The 24,337-nt window shown below is 55.3% G+C and overlaps 3 protein-coding genes across 3 annotated transcripts; 1 reads left to right on the top strand and 2 right to left on the bottom strand.

Annotated features, from left to right (window-relative positions):
* Positions 1 to 8,412: 8,412 nt before the first annotated feature.
* On the bottom strand, positions 8,413 to 9,779 carry MONBRDRAFT_14634 (uncharacterized protein; the record flags this gene model as incomplete). Its single annotated transcript, XM_001743366.1, has 7 exons — positions 8,413 to 8,532; positions 8,648 to 8,711; positions 8,820 to 8,871; positions 8,982 to 9,051; positions 9,155 to 9,299; positions 9,402 to 9,505; positions 9,642 to 9,779. The coding sequence occupies 7 exons, from the start codon at positions 9,777 to 9,779 to the stop codon at positions 8,413 to 8,415; spliced, it is 693 nt and encodes a 230-aa protein (XP_001743418.1).
* A 4,814-nt stretch (positions 9,780 to 14,593) lies between these two features.
* Positions 14,594 to 17,557, top strand: MONBRDRAFT_14318 (uncharacterized protein; the record flags this gene model as incomplete). The annotated part of the gene is made up of 13 exons (XM_001743045.1): positions 14,594 to 14,695; positions 14,794 to 14,925; positions 15,041 to 15,097; positions 15,226 to 15,316; positions 15,479 to 15,671; positions 15,807 to 15,904; positions 16,015 to 16,221; positions 16,344 to 16,460; positions 16,531 to 16,664; positions 16,817 to 16,963; positions 17,069 to 17,175; positions 17,269 to 17,362; positions 17,441 to 17,557. Coding segments are annotated over 13 exons (1,596 nt in total), but the record flags the coding sequence as incomplete, so codon positions are not given.
* A 1,396-nt stretch (positions 17,558 to 18,953) lies between these two features.
* Positions 18,954 to 24,038, bottom strand: MONBRDRAFT_44336 (uncharacterized protein; the record flags this gene model as incomplete). The annotated part of the gene is made up of 16 exons (XM_001743367.1): positions 18,954 to 19,391; positions 19,484 to 19,572; positions 19,684 to 19,780; positions 19,864 to 19,940; positions 20,046 to 20,183; positions 20,300 to 20,395; positions 20,539 to 20,879; positions 20,973 to 21,111; positions 21,253 to 21,401; positions 21,551 to 21,863; positions 22,011 to 22,067; positions 22,171 to 22,254; positions 22,359 to 22,547; positions 22,628 to 22,675; positions 22,805 to 23,602; positions 23,859 to 24,038. 16 exons carry the CDS (start codon positions 24,036 to 24,038, stop codon positions 19,322 to 19,324), a joined length of 2,865 nt encoding a protein of 954 aa, XP_001743419.1. The 3' UTR covers positions 18,954 to 19,321.
* Between the last annotated feature and the right edge of the window lie 299 nt (positions 24,039 to 24,337).

Below are 24,337 nucleotides of genomic sequence, written 5' to 3' on the forward strand. Positions count from 1 at the left end.
CCTGCCGTGCTGCGCGTGACGGCTACGGTGCAAGAGATTCTCAAGCGCAATCCAAACGACTCGTCCCTGGTGGCCCTGGATATGCTCGATGTGCTATTTGACAATGCGGCCTCAGCTGCACGTAGTTCAGCTTCAGTCATCAGTTCATACTTTGACATCTTGGCTCTCATTTGCTTGCGCACACCACACCAGTATGGCCGCAAGGCTTGGCCAGATTGGCAGTTCCGCCTTTTGATCGGCGTGTATCGTCTGTTGAACGCATCGATCCTGCAGCTTGATCGTGACAACTTGGACGCAGGAGGCAAGTTGGAGGATGGCCTCTTTTTGAGCTCAAATGCTGCCGCTACCATCACGAACGTACTTAGTCACGTGAGTTCAGCCGCCTGCCTATCAGCGCCTGTTGGTGCTAGGTTGACGCCCCGGCGCAGCGACCTTCCAGCACCACCTACTTCCGCTTCTCTTCAGAGTCCCGGTCAAGGGCAGGGTCCAACTTCGAGTCAGAGCCAAGCACCGGCCGCGTCAAGCAGTGACGGAGGCGAGCTTAAGGACGCGGCATCTGGTTCAAGTGTGCATGCTGGAGATACCATTGCCATGGAGGATGAGTGCACATCGCAGCGCTGGTGCGAGCACCTGGTGCGGGAGGCCATGGCAGACCCCAGGCCAGCGACGCTTTACGTTGCGCAGTCTGAGGTAGCTCATAGTGCCTTGGACTTGTCACCCTTTCGCTTGCTCTTCACTCTCTATGCGCGCATTTGCCAGCGTTCTCCGGCAGCGGCATGTCACGTGGTGGACTCTATTTGCGATGTTGGGGCGAGTCGGATTGATGATGTGGGCAACTCAGTCCTTTTCTTCTTGCTCATGACGGCCCTGCGACATCCGGCTGCTTGCCAGACGCTTTTGGACGGAGATGGCGGCCTCGAGTTACTTTTGCGCATGTTACACCATGCGCGCCCTGGTAGCGCCCCTCGAGAACGCGAAGGAGACTTGGAGCGCCCTGGAGCGGGGGCCAGCGCCTCGGGAGAGGGGGGCGTCCCGGCTGGGATGGCCACTGGCGATGCTTTGCCATATGTAATCGGCGAGTTTAAGCATCGAGCTCTTGCCAACCCACCCCCCAACAACTTTCACGACCAGGCGGCCACTTTGGTTCACCACCTTTTACAAACATTACGCTCGTCGTCTGTGTCAGCGGCCACGTCTTCAACAGCAGAGTCACTACATGGTGCAGGTCAGCTTATGGAGCACGCCCTCTTTCCATCCCTCCTCAATGCGATCTTAACCACCTCGCCCTCCCTACTGCCGAGCGTTTTGAATGTGGCCAGCGAGGTTTCCGAGCTGGACGCCAGCTTGGGCCTGGCATGCTTTCAAACCCTCTCGCAATTGCATGTCCCGCGAAGTCTCGTCACACGACTACCCTCACTGTTGCGGAATGAAGCACAGCGATCAACGGCCCTCGAGCAGCTATTGGGCGCCCTGAGTGTATACACAAGCTTATCGTCGAACGCGTCAGCACCACTGGCCCTGTTGCGGCGTCTCATTTGGCTTGTGGACACCAGGCTGGCGCCTCAAGTGCCAGGCACGACTTGGGCCACCGTGCAAACGGCGCTCACTAAATGTACGCTCCGGCTCCTTACCAGCGGAGCGTTGCGGGTCGGTCCCATGGCATGTCTTCCTGGTGGCCGAATGGTCAGTGGTGAGGAGGACCAAGCTCGCCGCGGAGATGTGGGTTGTGGCTGTGGCTGTCGTGGCGCCGCGGGTAGCTCAAAACTTCACGCTGGCGCGTTGCTGTACCTTCAGCGTGGTGTCGTGGACAACGCCCGCGTGATTGATCGAGGCCACGGACGTCTTATCTCCCTGCATGGCGGTGTACGATGGGACTCTCAGCCCCAGCACGTTGCTGGTTTGCCCCCTTTGCGTCATGTGGAGGTGACCTCAACGACTGACCTGATGCCGAGCGTGGGTGCCACGGCTCTGACGGTCGTAGCACCGCCTGCCATTTCTTCCCGGCACAATGCCAATTCCTCAGGCTCATTTGGTACCACGGCTCACCTGGTCACGGTGCGCTCCACTGACGTGCGCGATCGCACTGCACATATCGCCCCCGTGCATGCGCATCAACGCGATCTGCCTCTGCAAGCACCGTTCAGTTCACTCGTGGTGCTTCCAAATCTGGCTGGAGATGCGGAGGCTTGGACAGCGGCAGCCTTCATGGATGATGCCTTTTGGCCAGCTTGGACTGCTCTGGCCTCGTCACAACCACAGGTCGTACGGGCGGCGCTTGAGGCCGTAACACATCACCTAGCTGATGTACCGGAGTGGTCCATGGACGTCAGCTCGACACTGCGCACTCAACTGCTACGATTCGTGCCAGAAGCCGTGCGCAGCCTCGTCCTGTCGCACGGGTGGAGCGCCGCTGTGCAGGCGCACTGGCAGGAGCGCGTTCGTGCATTGGTGCAAGCGGCACGCGAGAATAATGCAGGGTTGGCGCTTTGGACTCTGGGTTCGTACGTTCTCGACCTGTGTTGCGTGCTTGGCCTCTTGTTAACGTCAGTTGCCCGGGGCACCGTGGCAGGCTGGCTGGCTGAGCAAGGTTGGGACGTGCTCGGGCCCCTGCGCGCTCGAGAGGGGGTCGAAGCTCCGGAGTGGTTTGTGCGGCTGCAACTGCGGTTAATTGGCGCACTTGGGCTGGACTGTCGCGCCGGCGCGATGCTTGCTTCTCATATTTCACTGGATCTGATGCCAATTGCCCTGCGTGCATTGAGCACCATCACGTCTGATGCCATTCTGCTTGAGCTTCGCCCCGAATCGAGCGCGATGGCCGCCCTACGCGTTGTACAACCCGCTGGGCAATATCTTGGCACGACCGCTGAGGGTGGGCACCTGTTTAGCGTACCCGCCCAACGCACTGTACGTTGGGTGCGCCAGTGTTTGCTGGAGGTACCGCCAACGGCCGCTAGCGCAGTTTTGCACGCCGTAACGTTGTTGTCCGATGCCGTTCTGATCGACCGTATGCGCTTTTGTTTTGGAGACAAGTGCATTTTGACGACGCCGGACGCGCAAGTAGTGACCTGTATGGTGCAGGCGGTACACACTTGCTCCGTCTGGCTTCTGACTGAAGCCGACGAGCATTACCACGTGCATATTTCGGACTTGGAGGCTGGCGTGTACCAGCTACGCGCCTTTGACGCTTCCGCCACGCACTTTGCCGTTCCATCAGCAACGTTGGCAAGCCTGTCGACGGGGCAAGGGCACGTGGTGCTTCAAGTCTTGGTCGACGGGCATGGACGTGTGCAATTCCACACGGCAGGTAGTCAGCCGCAGTCGGCTGCCAGCCTCAAGAGTGGGCCAACCGAACGAGGGGCCCGCTTGCTCGAGTTCGTTTTATTGCGAGTGATGTTGGAGAAAAATCTGCTGGCCGATCGCTTGCACGCGGCCGTGTCCGCCTTACAAGCCGTGTTACAAGGCGGGCCCGTGACAGCCTCTCTGTGTGGTTTCCTGGGGCTCCGGGATTGGGATCTGCGCTTGTCCGAGTGGCGTGATCTGTACCTGCGGATCTTGATCACGCTGCGCAGTTCGCACTTGGCGCCTCGTGTTCTCAACCACCCGTTCCTTGCAGCGGTTGCCTGGGCAGCCTTTGGTTTGACGCCTATTCGGATTCTGCCCGCCGCGACGGCCCTCGAACTCAACTGTATGTTAGATGGCGTCTGGTACGCCGGGTGGGAGATGACTGTTACGACCGCGACGAGTGCCACGGGGTCGCAAGGGGCACAGCTGTTCGCGTTCGCTGCTCGAGACGCCGCCCAGCGTTGGTTGCTGGTGGCTCAGCCCAGCGTTGACCGCACCCCCGCGCTGGATAGTCGCTATTGGCGCGTTGTGGGCGGGGTCTTGCGCAGCAACGGCATGCTCAGCTTTGACTCTCTGTGGTTGTCCAATAAGACTGCTGGTGCTACAGACGTTATGGGCGGGCCCGAAGGGCCTTTACGCAATTCAAGCCACCGGGATGTTGCAGCACATCAGCGTCTGATGTTTGCTGTAGGACGACGAACTCTCTCTCCTGTCTTGCGAGAAGACTTTTACTTTGAAGCTCGCGTTGCAAAAGCCGCACCGCGTGCGCGACCATCGGTGGGCGGGGTGACGGGCTTGGGGCTCAACGCCGTGGCACCACACGTTGGTTTTGCGCTAGGTTCGTCAGCGCCTCGCGAGCACGGGGCGCTGCCGGCGCACATTTTGTTTGATCCCGTACGCGCAACCATCACGTGTGGAGATCATGTGGTGTTTGCTGCGGCTGTCGAGCCTTGGCAGACTCACCACGTTGTGGGTTGCGGTGTGCGAGGTGATCTCATATATTTTGCCGTTAATGGTCGTATTCTGGGAGGCTTTCACGGTCTAGCCGGCGCGACAGACATTTTTCCGTTGGTAGCGGCGACGGAGTCAGTGCGGCTGGAGCTGCGTTTGTCGAACCAGGCGGCATCTGGACAGGGTGATACCATCCGCTATTTGCCCAAAAGCGCCCGGGCTCTCATCAACACGCTAGCGCTGTCGCAGCAGGGCGCAACAGTCGCGCCCTTTACGACGGACTTGGACACGCCGCAGACTGACGGTTCGGGCCGTATCGAGGTACAGCCGGCTGCGCGACAGAGCCTGCTGCTGTTGCTGAGCAAGCTCGTGGTAGGGAGCGTGGACCATGTGGCACCCTTTTCGGATCAGCAGACAATTTCAATTGCGCAGCAAGCAGTGACTGACTTTTTGGCCGCCGGTAGCTTGACCAGCCTTGGTGAATCAGCAGCAGTCTACGATGCCGTCTTGTCACTGGGCAAGGTCCTGGTTGAGCAATACGGGGCACGCTTTGCTCCTGCGTTTGGAGCGCACTTGAGTGAGTTTATCGAGAGCTTGCGCACATCGATGCGCATCAGTGGCCAACGTGATCAGCAGATGCCCGCCCTTCTGGAGCGCTTTGTTGCCTTTCATACGGCCATCGAAGCATGCAATGCTTCTTCAGAGCTAGACGCCGTGGCTGAGCCGACGAGTCAGACGCAGCCAGCTGCTGCATCAACCGACGCAGCGGCAGCTGCATACTCGGCGGCGCTTCAACCGTTAGTGCTGCAGCTGGGCGAGAGCGGACTCGAGCATCATTCTTTTGCAGGAGAGGCCGCGCGGCATCTCTTATCCTCCTCAGGCATTCGGCGCTTGAGCTCCGAGCTGACCGACTTACGCAAGCTGCGGTGTTCGATTGACGCGGCTATCTTTGTTTCCGTGGCCGAAGACCATTTGAATCTGATGCGGGTGCTCATTACTGGTGCCCAAGGTACTCCCTTCAGTAGCGGGTGCTTTGTATTCGACATCTACTGCCCTCCCACCTACCCGACTGCCCCACCCAAAATGGTGTTTTTGACGACGGGTCGCGGGGCTGTGCGCTTGACACCCAATCTCTACAACAACGGAAAGGTGTGCCTGTCCCTCTTGGGTACTTGGGAAGGCCAAAGCACGGAGCAATGGACTTCGCGGAGCACGCTGCAACAGGTGTTTCAGTCCGTACAGTCTTTGGTCCTGTGCGAGCAAATTTACTTCACCGAGCCCGGTACGGAGGACTTATCCGGGACGTCACGGGGTACACGACTCAATGCAGGCTACTGCAACATTGCTCGCTTCTGTACCGTGAAATACGCTCTGCTGGGGCAATTGGAAAGCCCCGATCCGGCCTTTGCCACGGTTATTCGGTGCGTAGCTCTTTCCTGGCATGCGTTTGTCATGACGCGATGCGCACTTTCTTGTCTCACCCTCTTTGTGTCTCACCCCATGTTTGTTTGCCTTGACTCTTGTGGCTGCACTGACAGGACGCATATGCAATTGCAACGTCCGCGTATCGAGGCAACGTGTCGGGAGTGGCTGCAGCAGGCCGCGCAACAGCCAGACGCTGCAGCTGCGCCACTCTATGAAGAGCTGGTTCGCAGCCACAACCCAGCGCTGGCCCAGCGCTTTGCAGCCAGTTCCTTGGCCTACTACGAAGCTCTCAAAGAGCAGGTTGAGCGCCTCTTCCTCAAGCTTTCACAGTTGGGGCATGACGCTGCGCGTCTTGACCCACGCTAAAATTTCGTTCAATGTTTTTTATTTTTTATTTTTTTAGGAAGGTTCACACATCCAAGGCCGTCATTTGTTTTTGTTTGTGTATTTTGAGTTTTCCGTGACGCTTCTTCTGCCATCACTCCCGCGGCTGAGCCGCCTGGTCGATAAGGCATGTCGTTATGATGATCTAAAAATTTATCCAGCTATGCATTTTCGTTGGCTCCTCTCAGAACCCACACTTTGCCAAAAGAGCATGACACAGGCACAACCCCTTTGTTGTTTTGATTTTTGATTTTTGATTTTTTTTGGATCAGACACACACACACACACACACACACACACACACACACACACACACACACACACACACACACACACACACACACACACACACACACACACACACACACGCCGGCTGACGCGAGAGAGTGGAGGTCAATGTTACTCGCCTGCGCTGACGGCAGCAGGCCATGGGGGTTGTTACGCGAGCAGGATATTCAGCGCAGATCCAACGGTACGAGGCGCGTCAGCCTTGGTGAACTTTCCCTTGCTGTCGCTGCCCTCGCTGAACACCACCGCGAGTCCTTGTACCAGCCCTCTTCTCGCACAACCCCGCTGTTCACCCACCATGGCTGCTGCAGCTGAGCAGGAGATAGAGGTGGCCAGTGCGGTCAATGAGCAGTTGGGCCAAATGACACTCGAGTCTGCCACAGCGGTGGCGGGCCCATCTGCCGCCACCTCAAAGCAGGATCCTGTTGGCGACGACACGCAGGCTGGTTTGCACGAGTCTCAAGATGGCCGATCTCACCACGATGATGAAGAGGATGAAGATGGTGACGAGGGTGGGGTGGAGGGCGACGAGGTGATTCGGCCGCCCAGTCCAGCTAGCATCACCGCACCATCAGAGCTACCAGCCGCTACCATGGAGGGCTATCTGCTGAAGAAATGTCGGCGCAACGGTGACGAGCGCCCCTGGAAGCGGCGTTATTTTGTTCTGGTCCAGGGCAGTTTGCTCTATCACCACATGGCGTCGAAAGAGGATCCACCGCGATTATTTGTGCATCTCAGTGGAGTCACGCTCTTGCCTTGCGAGGCGCCTTCTGGTCGGGGCATTGGCTTTCGCTTGCCCGACCGGCGGATCTTTGGTCTCGCCGTGGAGGGTGGCGCAGCTTTGCACGACGCCTGGTGGCAGCAGCTAGAGGTGGCTCGAAGCCTGCCTATAGTTTTAGTGCCCGATGTTGACGACAGCCATGCTACACTTTCTAGCCTGGGCAAAATGCGCTCTGCCCTGGCAAGCGCATTTGCCACGTCTCGTCTGGGACGCCTGCTTATTAAGCGTTACCTGGACGAGGCCGCGCGGGTTTTGATTCACACCGTGGTTGATTTTGTACGGGTAGAGCGCGGGGATCGGTTGGCATCTCGCTTGGAGGGCTACATATTTGATATTGCCGCGCGCATCGCCGTGATTGTTCACGCCAACGCACTTCCACCGGGTGTGGATAAGCTGGCACTCTACGATCGAACGCTGGATTTTTGTCAGGGGTTTGTGCACTTTGCGCGCGACCGTCGTCTGGCAGCGGAGCGGCGTGCGGTGGCCAACGCCTCAGTGGCCCCGGTTAACTTGGAGCTCTTGGTAGACTCCATCTCCTATGTCGCTGCGGCCTGGCGTGGCATTCTATTACCCAACGTCTCCACACGGGTTGTGGATCGGTACGATTTTGTGATTGACTCTTTATTTTCGCGTGATCAACTGAGCGCTATATTCGAGAAAGAAAGTCACCGTGAGCGCATGGCCATCGTGGAGCGAAGTCTGCGAACCTTGCTGGAGACCTACTAGCCTCCCGCACCTTGTGTTCCGGTCAAGTTTAAGACAACAAACGAGGCACCACACTCATTCGAGGTTGTCACATCGTGATGGCCCAGCACGAATTTTATTCACCTTCTGACCCAACCCGTTTCCATGAGCGCACATCCGCTCCCGCTCACACTCTACCAATGCTCTTGTTGTTGAGACAACACTTGGCAATGTGGGAAAGCAATCAAATAAACCAAAAACCAACATATTCAATTAGGACAATGAGAGACAGGAGTGCTTGTAGCGGCAGGGTTTGATGCCATCCACACCGCACTAATATTTTGAATTCAATCCAAGGCACCAAGCATGCTTTCAAGCAGTCCCAGCATGGCGCAACAAGAGCGGAGCCTGTTCTGGTTTGATTGTACAAAAGGATGGCGAAGAAAAATTCGGGGGACTGGCAGCCTTGCGGCACCAGAATCAATGCCAGGATGGGAGTTCAAGCCGACAAGTCAGAGCAGTTCGGTCTTTGCGCTGACCGTTGACTTTGAATGGGCTCACTTCTTGCAAAGAGCTGCAGACAGGTCTTTGAGAGGCTCCAACTCCTTGGTTGGAATCAGGTTGAATTCCGTGGCAAAGTAGTAAAAGTGCTTGTAGCACGTGTTGATATGTGCCTCCTAATACATCGGCAAAACCAAATACAAGCTGGGGCGTAAGGCGAATACAAAGTCTACAAACGATGGACGATCATTTCAAAAAACAGAGGACGCCAAAAGTGCCCCAACAACGAACCGCGCCAATCTCCGACAGCTGGTTAAAGTGCTCGTAGTAGACATGCGCGAAGACACGAAACAATCTATGGTTGAGAAGAGGATGAGGCTTGCTTGACGGAGCGGGATAGGGACCTCAACAACTTCCGTAGAGGTGGTCTGTCTCGCCTGAGGTGCAGCACGGGCGCACGTACCGGCGAAACATCTGTTGGATGATTTTTTGGAAATCCTTGGGAAAGGGCACCTCTGAAGGTCCATTTACATCCAATGTATAGGTGAATGCGATGCCTCGCAAAAAGGGCGAAAGGTGGATGCACTCACATGTGCTAGCTTGAATTGGGGCAAAAAGAACAAACCTGGGTTGGACGGGAATTTGCTTTCATCACTGATGATTTGCTCAATCCAGTCCATGAGCAACGAAATGTACTATGGGAGCACAGCAGTGGGATGGGATATGGTAAGAGGAGAGCCATGCAACAAAGCCGATTGGCCGGTAGGCGTCGGAATACCACAGAGGCACCGTGCCCACCTTGGGGGCGCTGACGTAGGTGGGGCGTTTGTACTCGGCCGAGGTATCGTCCTTCCATTGATACTCATACGCGGGGCCAGCTCGCATCATGGGGCAGCTTTCCTCTGTGCAAAAATCACACACAGCGCCGTAGACCAAGTTGACACTGCGACAACAAGGCCATGGGCGTGAGTGCTACAGGCGCGCAGGGCAGCCATTGGAAATGCATCACAAATGACTAAAGAGCAAGTGACTGTGCGTGCCGAACCGGTTGAAAAATTCGACGGCGGAAACGGCCAGCCATTCATTCATGTCTTCTCCCTCAGGAAGCTTGACGGCTTGACGAAGGTCAATGCCCGAGTTGAGCGTGGCCTACGGCGAGTGATGTTTGAAAAGCACCATGTGAGCGCGCAGAAATTCTGTGGCAGGGACATGGCAATTTCATGCGTGCGTAGGCGAAAACACCAGCCAACAGTCAAACCAAAACATGGGGACAAGAAATACTGACCACGGCCTTCTTGTGGAGCTCATGGCGGAGCGAGCCTTCTTTAAAGTTTTTCTTCGCGCTAAAGTCAGCAAGCCAGGGCAGATGTACAGTGTTACATAGAGATAGATAGACATGTGCCAGGAGAATAGGGTTCACCATGGGATAACGGCCAGTCGAGGTGTCCGAAGACGTGACTCTCCTCTTGCTGTCCCAGGCTCCCTCATGACCATGAGCCAAGCAAAACCGTACCGGAATGTTTTGCCAGACATGCGAAACATGGCGTTGGTCGTTTGACACTGACGTTTTGCGCGAGTGCATGGGTGGAAAGGTGGGCACATGGGGGTTGAATGCCGTTGGTGAGTCGCTCAACAGGGCATCAACAAAGGGGGCGGGGGGGGCGGGAGAGGAGACGGGGAACAACAACAACACCAACAACAGCACCAGCGGTTGGTCATGCGTGCTCCCACACAACGAGTCGCTTGTGTGCTTTTGACCTCCAACAATGACGCCTCGGTATCCCACGCCTTTTCTCAAGCGTGCCCTGACTTTGGTCACTTCCTCGAGGCGGTAGACGAGGGCAGCGGCTTCCGCGTACCACCAACACACCACGCAACACAACGACACCTTGATGCAAATCTCATTCATATCATATCCATTCCACAAGATTCCAAAGGCAGGCGGTCTGGGACGACCTACCGCACGAGGGTTGAAGAGAGAAGAAGCCTTGACTGATCAGCCCACCCTGTGTTGGTGTGCGGCAAGCCAGAGAGAAGAGACGGCCGGGTCGGTCGAAGAGTCGACGATGCCTGCGACACAGAGAGAGAGCAAAGCGAAAAAAAAAGCAATTTCCTGCTGCTCGCGGACATAAACTGGGGGTGTCAGGACTTTATGAAGATATCGGTGAAGTTCTTGCAGTTCTCATGCTGGAGCAAACGTAACGACTTGTACGTGTTTAGCTGAATATTGATGTTCAGGTGCTCAAAGCAAAACAAGGGGGTTTTTCCTTGACAGCCCTTCTCTCTCTGTCTCTCTCTTTTTTTTTTTTTTAAATATTGGTCTTTACTCTTCATCAGTCAATTTTGGTGTCGCGTGGCAGTCATGAAGTTCACTGATGCGGATAGTCAAGCGCGAGGAACTCGGGTGCAATGGGGAGTGAGGCATGCGAGGTGGGTGCGGGAAATTGTTAACAAGGGCAAAAATGCTTTTGTGCCCCTCAAGGATGTTGCTGGTTCAGGCGCCTAAGTGAAAGGAAGAAGAAGGAAAAGAAGACGCACACACAGAGCCAAGAAAACAAAAACCAGCAGCAGGGTCCGGGTGAGACAAGGTCAACGCTTCGTGTCAGGCAAGGAATGCAGACCCCGACGACGCGACGTACAACATGACTGAGGTGGGCAGGAAAGAGCCCGCAGCTGCGCCGCTGGAGGGCGGACCAGGCTGACCAATGGGGTTCTCGAGCGCTGCACCCTGTGGTGCATGCATCATGGGCACGCCCGGTCCACCTGGACCCATCACGGGCGGCCCTACGTTGGAAGGCGGAGTATTGTCTGAGCGCATGCTACCGAGCAGACGCGCAAAGTGTGCTTGCTGCAGGTGTCGCTGCTGTTGCTGATAGGCCTGCGATGGCGAGGGTGAGGGTGACTGGGGATGGGGCCGGGGCTGTTGGTACTGAGATGGTGGAGGTTGGTGCTGAACAGGGCCTGGCCCCATTGACTGGCCGGGATGCTGCGCCAACGGCCGACCATCGGGACCCAGAGGCAGGCCCGCTGAACCGGGCCACGCGCTGCCACGCCCGCTGCCAGGTACCTGGGGTGGCGTGGGTATGGGCTGCGATGGGGTGCTTGATCCTATTGATGCACCACTGGTCTGAGGAGCGGGAACACGTTTGGCATTTTGCAACATGCTGAGCAGACGATTTTGATGTGAGCCAGCCGTCGGCGCAGCCGAGTCAGCGCCGGTGGCCAAGGCTTGCGCCTTGGCAGCCGCAGATGCAGTGGCATTGCTGGCCGGAGCCATGGCATTGGGGGTTGGGGTGGCATTGGCTGGGATGATGTTAGGAGCGCGCTGCGATACAGCTGCAGGTTGAGGCTTGGGGTTGGGTGGCTGTGTGCTCTTGGGTGTGGCTGCAGGGACCGTTGCGGCCACGGCCGCAGCTGGCTTGGCGGGTGTTGTAGCAGCAGCAGCAGGGGTGCTGGCTGGGCCATTGGCTTTGGGATTCAAGAAGAGGCTCTTGAGGCGCTGGGAGGCGTCTCCTCCTGCGTCGGGGGGCGGATTCTCTGCTTGGGTAGCCGTTTGGCCGTTTGGTTGCTGCTGGAAAAATCGTAAAAAGCGCGAGCTGCTGCCCGAAGACGATGCCGAGGCAGTTGGAACTGGGGCCGAGTCCAGCGCACCCGGTGACTCGGTCTCGGTGTTGTTGAGGTAGGCGCTGAGGCGAGATTTGCCGCCCGTGGCCGGAGTCGCCGGCATGGAGTGCGTCAGCGGGGTAGGACTCGAAGGAACTGCAGGTGTGGGTACATCACTGGTCGACACCCCTGGCACCTTCAGACCTGGAGGAGGAGCGGAGGGGCCCGTTGCGGTAGCTGGCACGGATGACGTCGAGGAGGTGGCGCGCCCGTCAAAGCCACGAAACTCAAATTGACTATCCGCATCCACTTCGTCTAGTTTGCAAAACAGGCGCAGTTAAAATCTCGATGCCAGCAGAAACAAAGCAAGTCGTAGTCAAAGACATACCGTCATCCCAAGCTGGGCGATGGTGGCGTGTTTGTGCCGTGGCGCTGCCCGAGCCACGAGCGGTGCCCGAGTTACCCGATGAGCGTAAGGGGGGCCCAGCCTCGCGTCGGATCGGACGTCCTGAATAAGCCAATATCAGTCATGCGCAAAAAACGGTTTGATTGAGAATCCACAGCCACCATCATGGGCACGAGAAAACAAATGCATGACAAGGCCGAGACGGTAGGCTCAGTCTCTGGCGCGGACGGTACGCACGAAGGTCGTCGGCTGAGCGCGGTGCACGTACAAAAGGGACGTCATTGGCGCCCCCCGAGCCTGTAAGCGTTGAATCACATGGGATCGATAAATCAGACAGGCCACATCCAACTCTAGTTGACTTCAGCAATCTGCCTCAAAGTCTGAAAGTCAAGAAGCTCAAGCTACAAACACTTGCAGCGGAGGTTCTCTCTCACCTTGGCCATTCCGCGATGGGCCATTGCGTCGATTCGGCTGGCGTGGGGATGAATGCTGAGGCGGAGCCTTGTAGACTGCTGGAACAAGATCCCGGAACGTACCGTGATGCCTATAAGGATGTCGTTTATGCAACACGCCAATCCCACCGATGAGCATAGAACACTGGTGTGCGCACTTCCCGTAGCCCACTACCGCTCGATGTATGTTTTGAGCTAAATTTGTTGCCACACGGGTAGTGAAGCTCACCTGAGTTCTTCATAGATTGGATGTTGTTCAAACTCGGGCAAGGGTTGGGTATGGAGCTTTTGGAGAGCGAGCATGGCATCAAAGCTATAACGCTGCGGGCCCTCAAGCATTCGCGGGGTCGCGGCTTTTTTGGAGCCAGCACCTGGCTCCTTGGCGACTGGTGCAGGAAGCACGGGCGCGCCCGGGCGCCGGTGAGTGTACAGCGGCGGCAATGACGACATGGTGGCTTGGTCTCAAGAGCTGCTTGAGCAGGCGAGGCTATCGTTTGCCGTGCTGGCGCAACAAAGCAGCAGCTTGAATGACCTCGAGCCTGTGCAACAAGTCAATGATGAGAAGCAGGCACATTCCATACCATCTCAACAGGATGCCACGTTTATAGAACAATCTCTCACATGCACACCCAGCCCAACCCGCTGCCACAACCTCAATGACCCCCACGCATCACGATCACCACTCACCGTTCGTCGGTCGTTGTTTCAATCAATCCCCCGCTCCCTTCAAAAAAAATTTACATGTTAAAAAAAAAAAAAAAAAACCGGGTGAGTCTCTCAACGGAATTTTCCTCAGCAACAACAAAACAGAACAATTTTTTTTTTTTTTTTTTTCTTAATGCCAAATTGACGAAAGCAGTGAGATGATGCAACATCAAAGTTATCTCACTGTCTTCGTATCTTTATCTGACAATTAGCTCGCATCTGTTGATGTTTTCTTCGTCTTGTCCGATCGGTGGTGTGTGTGTGTGTGTGTGGCGGGAACCTTTGGCAGAGGGGGTCGGGCTGAGGGAGGGGGGAAGCTGGGACCGTGGAGTGTTGCGATGTAGTCATGGGGTTTGTTTGGTGCTTATGTATTAGACACCTTGTGGTGAGCCGGGCTTGGGCATGGATGCCGACCAGTAGCTGCTCCTTTTTGTGCATTGGTTGGTTAATTGGGCTTGTCCCACTTTTGGAATGCCCTCTTGACGGCCGCTTGTGCCCCGTCATGTGGCTTCGCATCAGCTCATCCGTCTGCGCCACCTCAAAGCCACACGGCTCTAGCTTGTTGTTCACGGCTCGATCAAGCCACATGCACCATGGAACGGCGCCACCGGGTGCGTTATGCCAGCGCCTCCTCCATCAATCAGCATGAGGACGATGATGTGCTCTTGGATCCCACCATCGTGGCAGCCCGGCCCCGCACCCGGCTCGCCGACACCTATGAGGTCAGCCTTGTACCCCCAGCTTTCCTTACACCGATGCAACGGTCCATCTTTATGCTGGCTATCCACACTTCGTACCATGCACTTGCTTATTCCTTGGCTCGTCACGCTACCGCACACGCTTCAACGTTGAACACAGAGCCTCAACTACGACGTGATCGAGAACAAGCTTTGGGACCAACAGCAAGCCTTCAAAGTGCAATCCATCAAAGTGAGTGATTCCTATCCTCTGCTTTTGGCTTCACCGCCTCGAGCCTCGAAGCGCACGCTCTGCCATGCTCCCTTCTCTGTCCTCAGTTCTGCAACCCATCCATCATTGCCCCGCTCTTTGCAGAAGCGCGAAAGCGAAGAGCGTACTCACCAACTCATGTCCTGGATACTCTTCTTTTTCGTGGGCGTTGTCACGGCCTGTGTGGCGTTTTTCATCGACTTTTTTGTCAAGCAACTCATGAAAGTGGGTGCCTTTGAAACCCGCATTTATCACAAAGGCCCGTCTGCAAGCTCGAGTTTTCGTCCACTCGCTCAATGCCCATTGGCTGCGTACTACTACAGGTCAAATTTGACTATTTGGTCAAGTCTGTCAATGAGTGTCAAGAACATGGGTGCCTCGCGTTGTCCTTGGTCTACTTTCTCTGCTTCAACTGCGGATTCGTCCTGATTGCCACCAGCCTCACAGCGTTGGCGGTATGTTGTCGCCCGTTGTCCCAATGGCGCATCAGCTCCTCAACTGCCCTCAAACTCCACATCCCCTGGCTCGCTCATCCCCCTCTCTGTACCACTGACCACTTTTGATTCTTAGCCCGTGGCGGCTGGTTCGGGAATTCCAGAGATAAAGTGTTATCTCAATGGCATCAAGGTTGGTCGCCAAACGCTTCGATAAGAAAAAGCCTCACTCTTGTCTCGTCCTACAATCGCCATGCCGCTCTCTTTGCTTCGCCCTACTTGACCGCCCGCTCCATCTCGGCTCTGGACCCTCGTCTCTAGCTTCCAGGCGTTACGGACTTACTCACTATGGTCGCAAAAGCTGTTGGTGTGCTCTTCAGCGTGAGCGGTGGCATGTTTGTTGGCAAGGAAGGTGCGCAACAATTTCTTCTGCACTCGGTTGGAAGCCGGGCACCCAACGCCGGCACTTTTGAGCGACCTGTCCTTCAGATAGGAATTTGGCATCAGGTGGCTCTTCAAAACTCATATTATCGACGCTTGCCCATTGGCTTGTTGTGGAATTCGATTTCTCTAGGCCCAATGATTCACAGCGGCGCCATTGTGGGCGCTGGCTTAACACAAGGGCAGAGCAGCAATCTTTCCTGGCTTCGCACCAACTTCCTTCGCCGCTTTCGCAATGATCGCGACAAGCGAGACTTTGTGTCTGGAGGTGCTGCTGCTGGCGTTGCTGCTGCTTTTGGAGCGCCCATCGGGGGAGTTCTCTTCAGGTCGGCACCCTCTCTCGTCGCAAGTTCAAACTTACCGCGCTATCCTTGCTTCAAGACACATTGGATGACAAGGCTCTCCCACCAGCCCGCTTTCCTGCACCACATGCTCACACTCTGCTTTCTTTTTTTCCGCAGCCTTGAAGAAGGAGCTTCGTTTTGGAACCAATCTTTGACTTGGAAATCCCTGTTTTGCTCCATGTCCTCTGCTTTTATTCTCAACCTTCTCGTCTCTGGTAGGCTAGCTTCCTTGGACCAACGCTCGTACCCTCCACAACACGGCCTCAATCCTGGCTCGTTACTCCATCACTTAAAAACATTCGCGATGGATGCCCCGTGCACGTAGGCATCCAGCTGCATGCTTGGGGTCAATTGGACGCCACCGGCTTGGTCAATTTTGGAAAGTTCAATTCAGAGGGCTCCCATTTATGGAATGTTGTGGACCTGGCGTTTTTCTTGGTCATGGGTGCGGTTGGCGGGCTGCTCGGCGCACTTTTCAACGAAATGAACAAGCGCCTGACAATTTACCGCATGAAGCACGTCAAAACGCGAGGTCAGTCAAAGCCTCGGCCATTCCTGTAGCGCTGGCGCTGGAGCCACCCAGCCCTACTGAAGCTGGGTCTGCTACCCACGCTCTTACGCATGTGCGTGTGCTCGTGCGCGCTCCTTTTACAGGCAAGCGCGTCGCGGAAGCACTCCTGGTCTCTGCCGTGGGCACATGTCTGGTCTTCGTTTTGGCCATGACTATGGGTAAGCGCCCACCCAAAAGTTACCTTGCTGAAACACGAACCGGTGGCATCTCTACCTGGCGCATGCTCTGCTCCTTTTCTCACGCGATCTCATTGTTCTTCATCGAGGACAGGCACCTGTCGGTCCTTGACCGCTGAAGATTTGAACAAGGAGTTTGTTAAGGATGCGCGTGGCTTTTTTTGCGGTGAAAACGAGTACAATGACATGGCCACGCTGGCGCTCAATCCGCAAGAAGTGTCCATCAAGGTGAGCGTGGCGGTGGGGTAGAAGGGGCCGAGGTTTCAGGTCCATGCAGCCCCCTTTGACAATACAATGACATGGAGTGGCGTGAGCCCCTACCTCATCGACCTTTGGCACTGCCATCCTTTCTTGACTCTCGAATATCTCTTGCAATGTAGACTATGTTTCACATGGATGGTACCTTCTCTGAAAAAACCCTCTTCTGCTTTTTTCTAATGTATCTGGTGATTGCTTGCTGGACATATGGTGTGAGCATCCCTAGTGGACTCTTCGTACCTTGTCTTGTCACTGGCGCCGCGTACGGGGTCAGTCAATGATTTTCAGCGCACTTGATACAGATTGGCACCTGTAACCTTCTCATGACCTGTCATCTTCTCATGATCATCTGCTTTCGGCCCGTGGCACCACAGCGTTTGGTCGGCGCGCTGCTGCGAATGTGGTTGGGTGATTATACTGCCACCAACCTGGGTACCTATGCGCTGATTGGCGCAGCATCTTTCCTCGGCGGTGTCGTTCGGTCAGTGAGCACAGTCAACCTCATCTGGCTCCTGTGTAACCCTCAAAGCTTCCCGTTGTGTCATCTTATTGTTCGTGGTGGCCACATTCATAGCATGACCATCAGCCTGACCGTCATTCTGATTGAAAGTACGGATGAGATCACTCTCGGCCTTCCACTCATGGTCACGCTGATGGCCGCCAAGTTTGTACGTAGTACCGTCCATTGTCGCTTGGCTGATGTCCACTTCATCACGTCTTCACTGAAGCGAATGCTGCAACGGTAGATGGGTGACCTCTTCAACGAAGGTCTCTACGATATTCACATTGAACTCAAGCACATCCCACTCTTGGGGTGGGAACCTTCCGTGGTTAGTGTGTCTGGAAGACATGGAGGCTTTTAACCAATAAGATTAGCCCATTCTCGTTGATCAGCGTTTCTCGGTGTTGTGCAGTTTATGCGACAGTTCAAGGCCAAACATGTGATGGCCAAGCGTCCCAAGAGCTTGATGCCCGTCGAGCGCGTCGGAGACGTTCTAGACTTACTCTCGTCATGCCAGTACGTAATGGCCCAAAGGAAAGATCCTCAACTGCACTCCCTCCCAGCTGATCGATGTACAAATGATGCATGTGTCTTGTTCTGGGTCGAATTTCACTTTTTGCTTAGCCATCAAGCCTTTCCTGTCGTTCAGGTCTCACAGCGCAAGGACCAGGTCAGTTTTTTCCAAGCTACTGCTGCCCTCCCCAGCCACACATTTTGTTGATATGTTGCGGACAAAGCCAGATCTAGTTGGCTTGACAGCCCTTGATCGTTACTTCCTCACAACATGACCATGACGGCCCTAGGACAATGAGTTTTGTGGAGTTATCTTGCGATCACACATTACCCTTATGCTGGCCGAGCAGTATGTAGATCCCCCTGCTCCTATCTAGCCCAAGTTTGGGAGCGTGATCTGGCAACCCTGCTTCTAACCTGGCACATGCATACGAATAACGACAGCATCTATGGGCCAAAGCATGATGGCGAGGTCTTGGTGAATCGGGAGCTGAGCGAGGACGACTTTGTGGATCACTATGCCCGAACCGTCACGGTCCACAAGCTACGTCTTCTTTTGGACGAAGCTGATCTCGCTTGCTTCATGGTACGTGCTTTGATCTTGACGAACCAAATGTGAGCACCGTTGAGGCCCACAAAGTATGCTTGGATCACTCTTGTACCTCATGGCGTACTGGATGTACAGAATTTCCTACCGTATGTCTCGCCATGCCCATATACAGTATGGGAGGAGACACGATTACCCCGCGTTTTCAGCCTGTTTCGAACCATGGGTCTGCGTCATCTGGTGGTACTTTCTCGGTGCGTGAGGCAACATAGTCGCTTTTTACTCAGCGCTGTCGTGGCGATAAAGTGGTATGCATTCACCCTTGACAACCACCACACACAGGCGCGACTCATCCGTGGTGGGTATCATCACACGCAAGGACCTGGCACACGTCAGCGACACTGCGCACGGGCTTGTCGATAGCCACTCCGATAGTGATACCGATTCGGAGGCCGAGGAGTCGGAGGCAGAAGACTTGACGCCCTTGACCACAACTGTCGACTACCGGCAGCGGAAAGAACAAGTTTGAGAACAGCACAAAGGTATGTTTGCGTCTTGAGTACAGGGTGTGCGCTGAATCGATAATTCAGCCGGCTCTTATACGGACGGCTTTCTGCCTTGAACCTCCTTCACAAACTTGTCAGCTGCAATGCTTGCCGGGCTCCCAACGCGAGCGACCAAGCATGTAAAATAGAAATCTTGTAAGCAAAGATCAATTATGTAAAAAGCAAATCAAAAGAAGTATGCGCACGCGCGTCTCGTGCGTATTGTGTGAGCAACTTTATGGAATCAATCGAAAAAGTAGAAAGCAAAGGCAAACACATTCGTTCTCGCACAGAAATGTCAAGACCGTGCAACAAGAGGAACGACTCAGAAAAAAAAAAAAAAAAAAAAGAACGTAAAAAACGTGAAGTACAGGAACGGCAAGGTATCAGCGAGAAAACAAAGCGCAGCATATCAACGCCAGTACTGATATGCATGGATACACCAGCTTGAACGCAGGCGTGGAAAAGCCTTGACATCGCGCATGCCACATGGCTCCCTTCACAACAAAACAGGCATGTTCTAGGAGTGTAGGGCGTCGATGGCGGCCTTGAGGAGTCTAATCCAAACATCGCGCTCACCATCGCTATCACTGGAACAGCAAACGACAACGAGCATATGATGAGCAGGGCGGTCATCGTTCCAACTTCTCTGAACCGCCCAAAGCGCTATCACTCGACGCACCACACAAAGTTGTAGACTCGGCCCGGGGTAACCATGGAAAAACATGATTTTTGGGCAAAGGTCAGCTCGAACGGAGGACGTGGATGCACCTGCGATTCGCACACCAAATATTTTGGTATCAACAAAAGGGGGCGGGGGGATAAAAAGGGGGGGGGAAAAAAAAGTCGAAGGGCCTTCAAGATATGCGAGCAAGGCTGGACCTTGATGGTATCCCCCAGGGCGATGGTCCCAAGCGGTTTGGCATCGGGCCGCTCAGCCTTGTGATAAGACAAGGTTCCGTTATCGCGCAAAGCAAACCTGCACGGCATTCAAGGGGTATCATGGCCGTGAGCAAACGGCAGATAAGACTGTCCACAAACAGCTCTCACGGAATGACCTACCAGCGACGCTTCCATGACGAGCGGCTAAAAGCGCCTTGGCCAGAGCCCTGCTTGATCATCCACCCCGTATGTACAAACTAAGGGTGGCCATGGAAACAGGGGCGAGGGCATGAGCTGGCTTGATGGGCACACATGGCAGTCACAAGGGTCGCTAGATAGGACTTCAGTGAGGTGACACTGACTTCGCCGATACCCGAGACCCAATCAATGTCGTCCACCAAGGGCATGGGCTCTTCATCAACGTCCACATTCTCCTCTGAAAGTTCCTCATCAAGCATTTCTTGCAGTTGCTCAAAAGAGACACGCTCCTTGGGTTCGCCCTAGCACAGTCCACGCAAAAGGTCAAGGTCCAATAGCAGCCTGATTCACCTTGCATCTTTATAGTAAGCGGCAATCAAGCCGTGCGTGCCAGGTCTGATTGGATCAAGACGCGAACCTTGAGACACTCCTGCATGCAGTGCACGATTACATCGGGAGCCGATGGCGGAACAGGCAGCGCAGACATGCCTCCGGAGGCATACGCATTGCAAATCTAGAGTCCAGCGGAGTCAATGAGTAAAACATACCCAGTCCAGACTTGAGTCGGCACAAGCGGAGGCACCGACTGCATTCGCTGGCTGATCACCACACCCACTAGTCCCGTGTCCCGGTCAAGCGGGCGTTTCAGGGGCGTACCTCAAGATCTGTCATATGGGCAAAGGGCTTTTCACCAAAAGTAAAAATTTCCGCCAAGACAATGCCAAAGCTCCAGACATCGGACGCACACGAATGCTTTCCAAAGCAAACGGCCTCGGGAGCCATCCATCGAACAGGCATGACACCCGAAGAGGAGGAGTAGTAGTCACCACCACGAAGTGTCTTGCCAAGGCCAAAGTTGGAAATCTTGACGACTGGCCCTTGGCCGACAACACAGTTGCGAGCAGCCAAGTCGCGGTGCACAATGTCTCGTTCAGCCAGATAGCTCATGCCCGCGGCAATGTCGCGCGCCATGGACGTTTGCTCATAAGTGCTCAGTGCTGCCGGCTGGAGAAACCATGGATGAACATGCCCACGCGCAATGATGAGGGCACGGGTTATTCAAGGGTTGGTACTCTGACCGGCAACCATTCAAAGAGGATGAAAAGAGCGAGGAATGGAGCGCCTTGCACGGGCAGGACATACCTGACCCGGCGCAGGGGCGCTTGCTGTCAAGTATGACTGTAGGTCTCCGAGGCTCAGATACTCCATCACCATAAAGGGGGGCTCGTCCTACCGCGGATGAAGTGAAAGCGCATGTTAGAGCTAAAAGGTTGGCCAGAATAGGACCCATCTCATCTTCAATGCAGAGGCAGTGGGTAGGCGTCAATGGGTCGTTCGGGTGAAAAGTACAAGAGGGGCAAGCGGAGGTACCTTGGTGCAAAGGCCAATGAGAGCCACGACATTGGGATGATCCAGAAGCTCGGATGCCCGAAGGTTCACCTCAGCATCAAACGCCTCCCGGTCTGCTTCTGTGGCATTGTCCTTGAGCATTTTGGCAGCGACATGGCACTTGGCTCCGCCTGAGCTCGAGCATGGGCACAACACGGGGCGAGCAAAAGAGATTAATGGTGAAAAAGTTACGGTCTACGAGATTGCGGCCACCAAGTTGACTAGGCTGATGGTGGCACTGCTGTATCAAGGTGAGCGGGATGTTGTGTCAGTCACAAACCGGTAAGGCCCGAAGTCATTTCCATGAGCACAAGCTGGTAAAAGTCACCGGCGCCCAGCTCATTGATGACGATGAGCTCATCACGGGGCATTTGCAAATCCTCAATCAGGTTGGAGGCTCGCGATTGCTCCTCCGGATCAAACTTGAGCATGGCAGCGGAAGGGCCTGAGGTGCTGCGTGGAGCAAACTGGCCTATATCACGGGGCTTCAGCTTTTCTGGGTTGAGCAATTCGCCCTGTTGCTCCAAGCTGCGGCGCAGCGTCACAAATGTGGGCCGGGCAGCTGGTGCAGGTTGCCAGCACGTTGTCATGAGCTGCAAGTATTTCCGGCAGCGGGAATATTGCAAAAAAGGGGGGTGGTCGCGGGTAACTTGGGATGAGAATGGGTAACGGACAATTTTCAAACACTGTTTTGAGGAAGACCAGTGTGCTGTGGGGGTGAGCTGCCGTGAATCACGCACCGAATACAACGTCTGTGGGCAGTTTCGGGGCGGAGGCAAACGTTCTCCAGCAAGAATCTAAATGGTGCGGGGCGGTCAAGATCAAGAGGAAGCACGATTGATGAAGGAGTGTCACACGTAGCATGGTCTGGAACTGAAGTTCGGGTGGCGGGACTCTTACCAGCTGCTTCACCTCCTGGGTGCTGTTCTTGCGCCAGGGAGTTTTAGCCATGGACATGATCTCCCACAACAAAACACCAAAAGCCTAAGATTGAAGTGTGCAATTTTGTGCGCCAGGTGAGGAGACGGGCAGCGAGTGAGGAAAGCCAGGGGAGGTGTGTGTGTGTGCCGTGCGAGGTTTGTACGAACCCAAACATCAGATTGTGTTGTGAATTTGCCTTCTTTAAGAGCTTCAATGCTCATCCATCGAAAGGGCAGGAGGCTGCGAGACTGGACAACATAGTACTGGGATTCCGTGTCCAGGGCGCGGGAGAGGCCAAAATCGGCCAGCTTGATATGGCAATATCGGCCAAGGAGAATATTGCGAGCAGCGAGATCACTGCAAGAGGCCACGTACAACAAGGTGAGAAGCCTCGTGGGTTTCGAATGTCAGGTCCACGCCAAAGCAACACGTCATACCGATGAACAAAGCCGAGCGAGGCCAGATATTCCATGCCTGCAGCTGCCTAATGGATTTCCAGGCAGTGCCAAGGCATGACACCAGACGACTGAGAGTGAAAGACAAGAGAGGGGGAAGCGAGGCATGTGCATGCGGACAAGGGCGGCAGAGATCAGGGGCGAAGCATGGGCCGAACCTGAGCAGCCATGTACACTTGTTCATGGGCGTGTACAGCCGTGCTTGCACTGCGACACGCCTTGAGGACGGAGCGGACATCCCCGTAGGGGATATGTTCGGTGATCATGTGCCAGGGTTTGGAGCGAGTGACCACGCCGAGGAGGCCCAAAACATTTGGGTGACTGAACTGAGACAGGGTGCGAGCTTCGCCAAGGAAGGCGCGCACAGCGCCATCGTTGCCGTGTGCCTTGAGAGATTTGACCGCAACCAGCTTGCCTTTCTTGCGTTGAGCTTTAAAGTCATCAGGGTCTGGCATGAGCCAGGCTTCAAAGACCTGGCCGTAATGGCCACTGCCGAGCTCTGACATGATCTGCAAACGTTCCTGAGGAATCTCAAATTCAACAAGATCGGGTATGCCATCACCGGCGGGTGTGGGCACGACATCGGCGCCCGTTTCACCCTTTTTGAGGTTGACGTAGCCCTTGGGAGTCGGAAGGACATCTTCGTTGGGCCCTGCGCCGTCCTGTGGCACGGGGGCTGGTCGGCGAGTGGAGTCGCGAACGGCAGCTGCCTTCATCTTGTTGATGAGGGTCGGGGAGAGGTCCTTGGTGTTTTCATAGTCGTGATCCACGGTGGCTTGGTGAACAAGGTTCACGTAGCCTTTGGGGGCGCTGCTCGGGGGATCAAAATACGAGGTGCCCTCACGCAGGAGAACCTCCAAGCCATCCAGGGTAGTTTTGTAGTGACGCAGCAGCTCTGAAAGGTTTTGCAGCTCTCGTCCACTGCGTGTGAGCATTCGTCCGTTGTTGTGTTTGATCTTTCGAGAAGCGGGGCAGAGGAAGGTGAGCAGGCACGTGTGAGCTCTTGAACAGCTGCGTTCGTGCGTGCGTGTGTGTGTGTGTGTGTGTGTGCGTGTGTGTGTGTGTGTGTGTGTGTGTGTGTGTGTGTGTGTGTGTGTGTGTGTGTGTGTGTGTGTGTGTGTGTGTGTGTGGAGGGGGGGGTTCGTGGCGAGCTGCGATTACAGACTGATTGAAGATGCAAAGCCACAAAGGCGGCCTGGGCCCGTAACCCACACATACCTGGTGATGCTGAATCTGTCCATGGCAAACGACACAGAGAACGTAGTCGCCGGGAGCTGAGACAGACGCTCGAATGAGGTAGGTGCCATCAGGGTGCCCCTTCAGCGCAGTCTCGGCATCCTGGCGGGAGATGTGGCGGGAGAGCCAGATCTGCAATCGCTCATCGTCATCCATGATGGCAGTGACAAGCCTTTGAAGGGCTACTGGCTTGCTTTCGATCAGTCAAGACTTGAGGAGGGCAGACAATGATGTTCTACAGTCGATACCGAGTCAAGCCAAGTGGGGCAATCGCAGGCTGGGGGGCTGGGCACCCGCACCTGCAGAACCCAGTCCTGATCCCCACCACCACAACAAACAAACCCCTAACGCGCCACGGCCCCAACTGAAGCTGATGCCACAAAAACCGAGCCACCAAGCCAAGTCAAGTCGCCAACAGCCGAGCCGAGCCGAGCCGTCCACACAGAGTGAGAGAG

Source organism: Monosiga brevicollis, genomic scaffold (assembly GCF_000002865.3).
Source record: "Monosiga brevicollis MX1 MONBRscaffold_3 genomic scaffold, whole genome shotgun sequence".
Taxonomy (NCBI): Eukaryota; class Choanoflagellata; order Craspedida; family Salpingoecidae; genus Monosiga; species Monosiga brevicollis.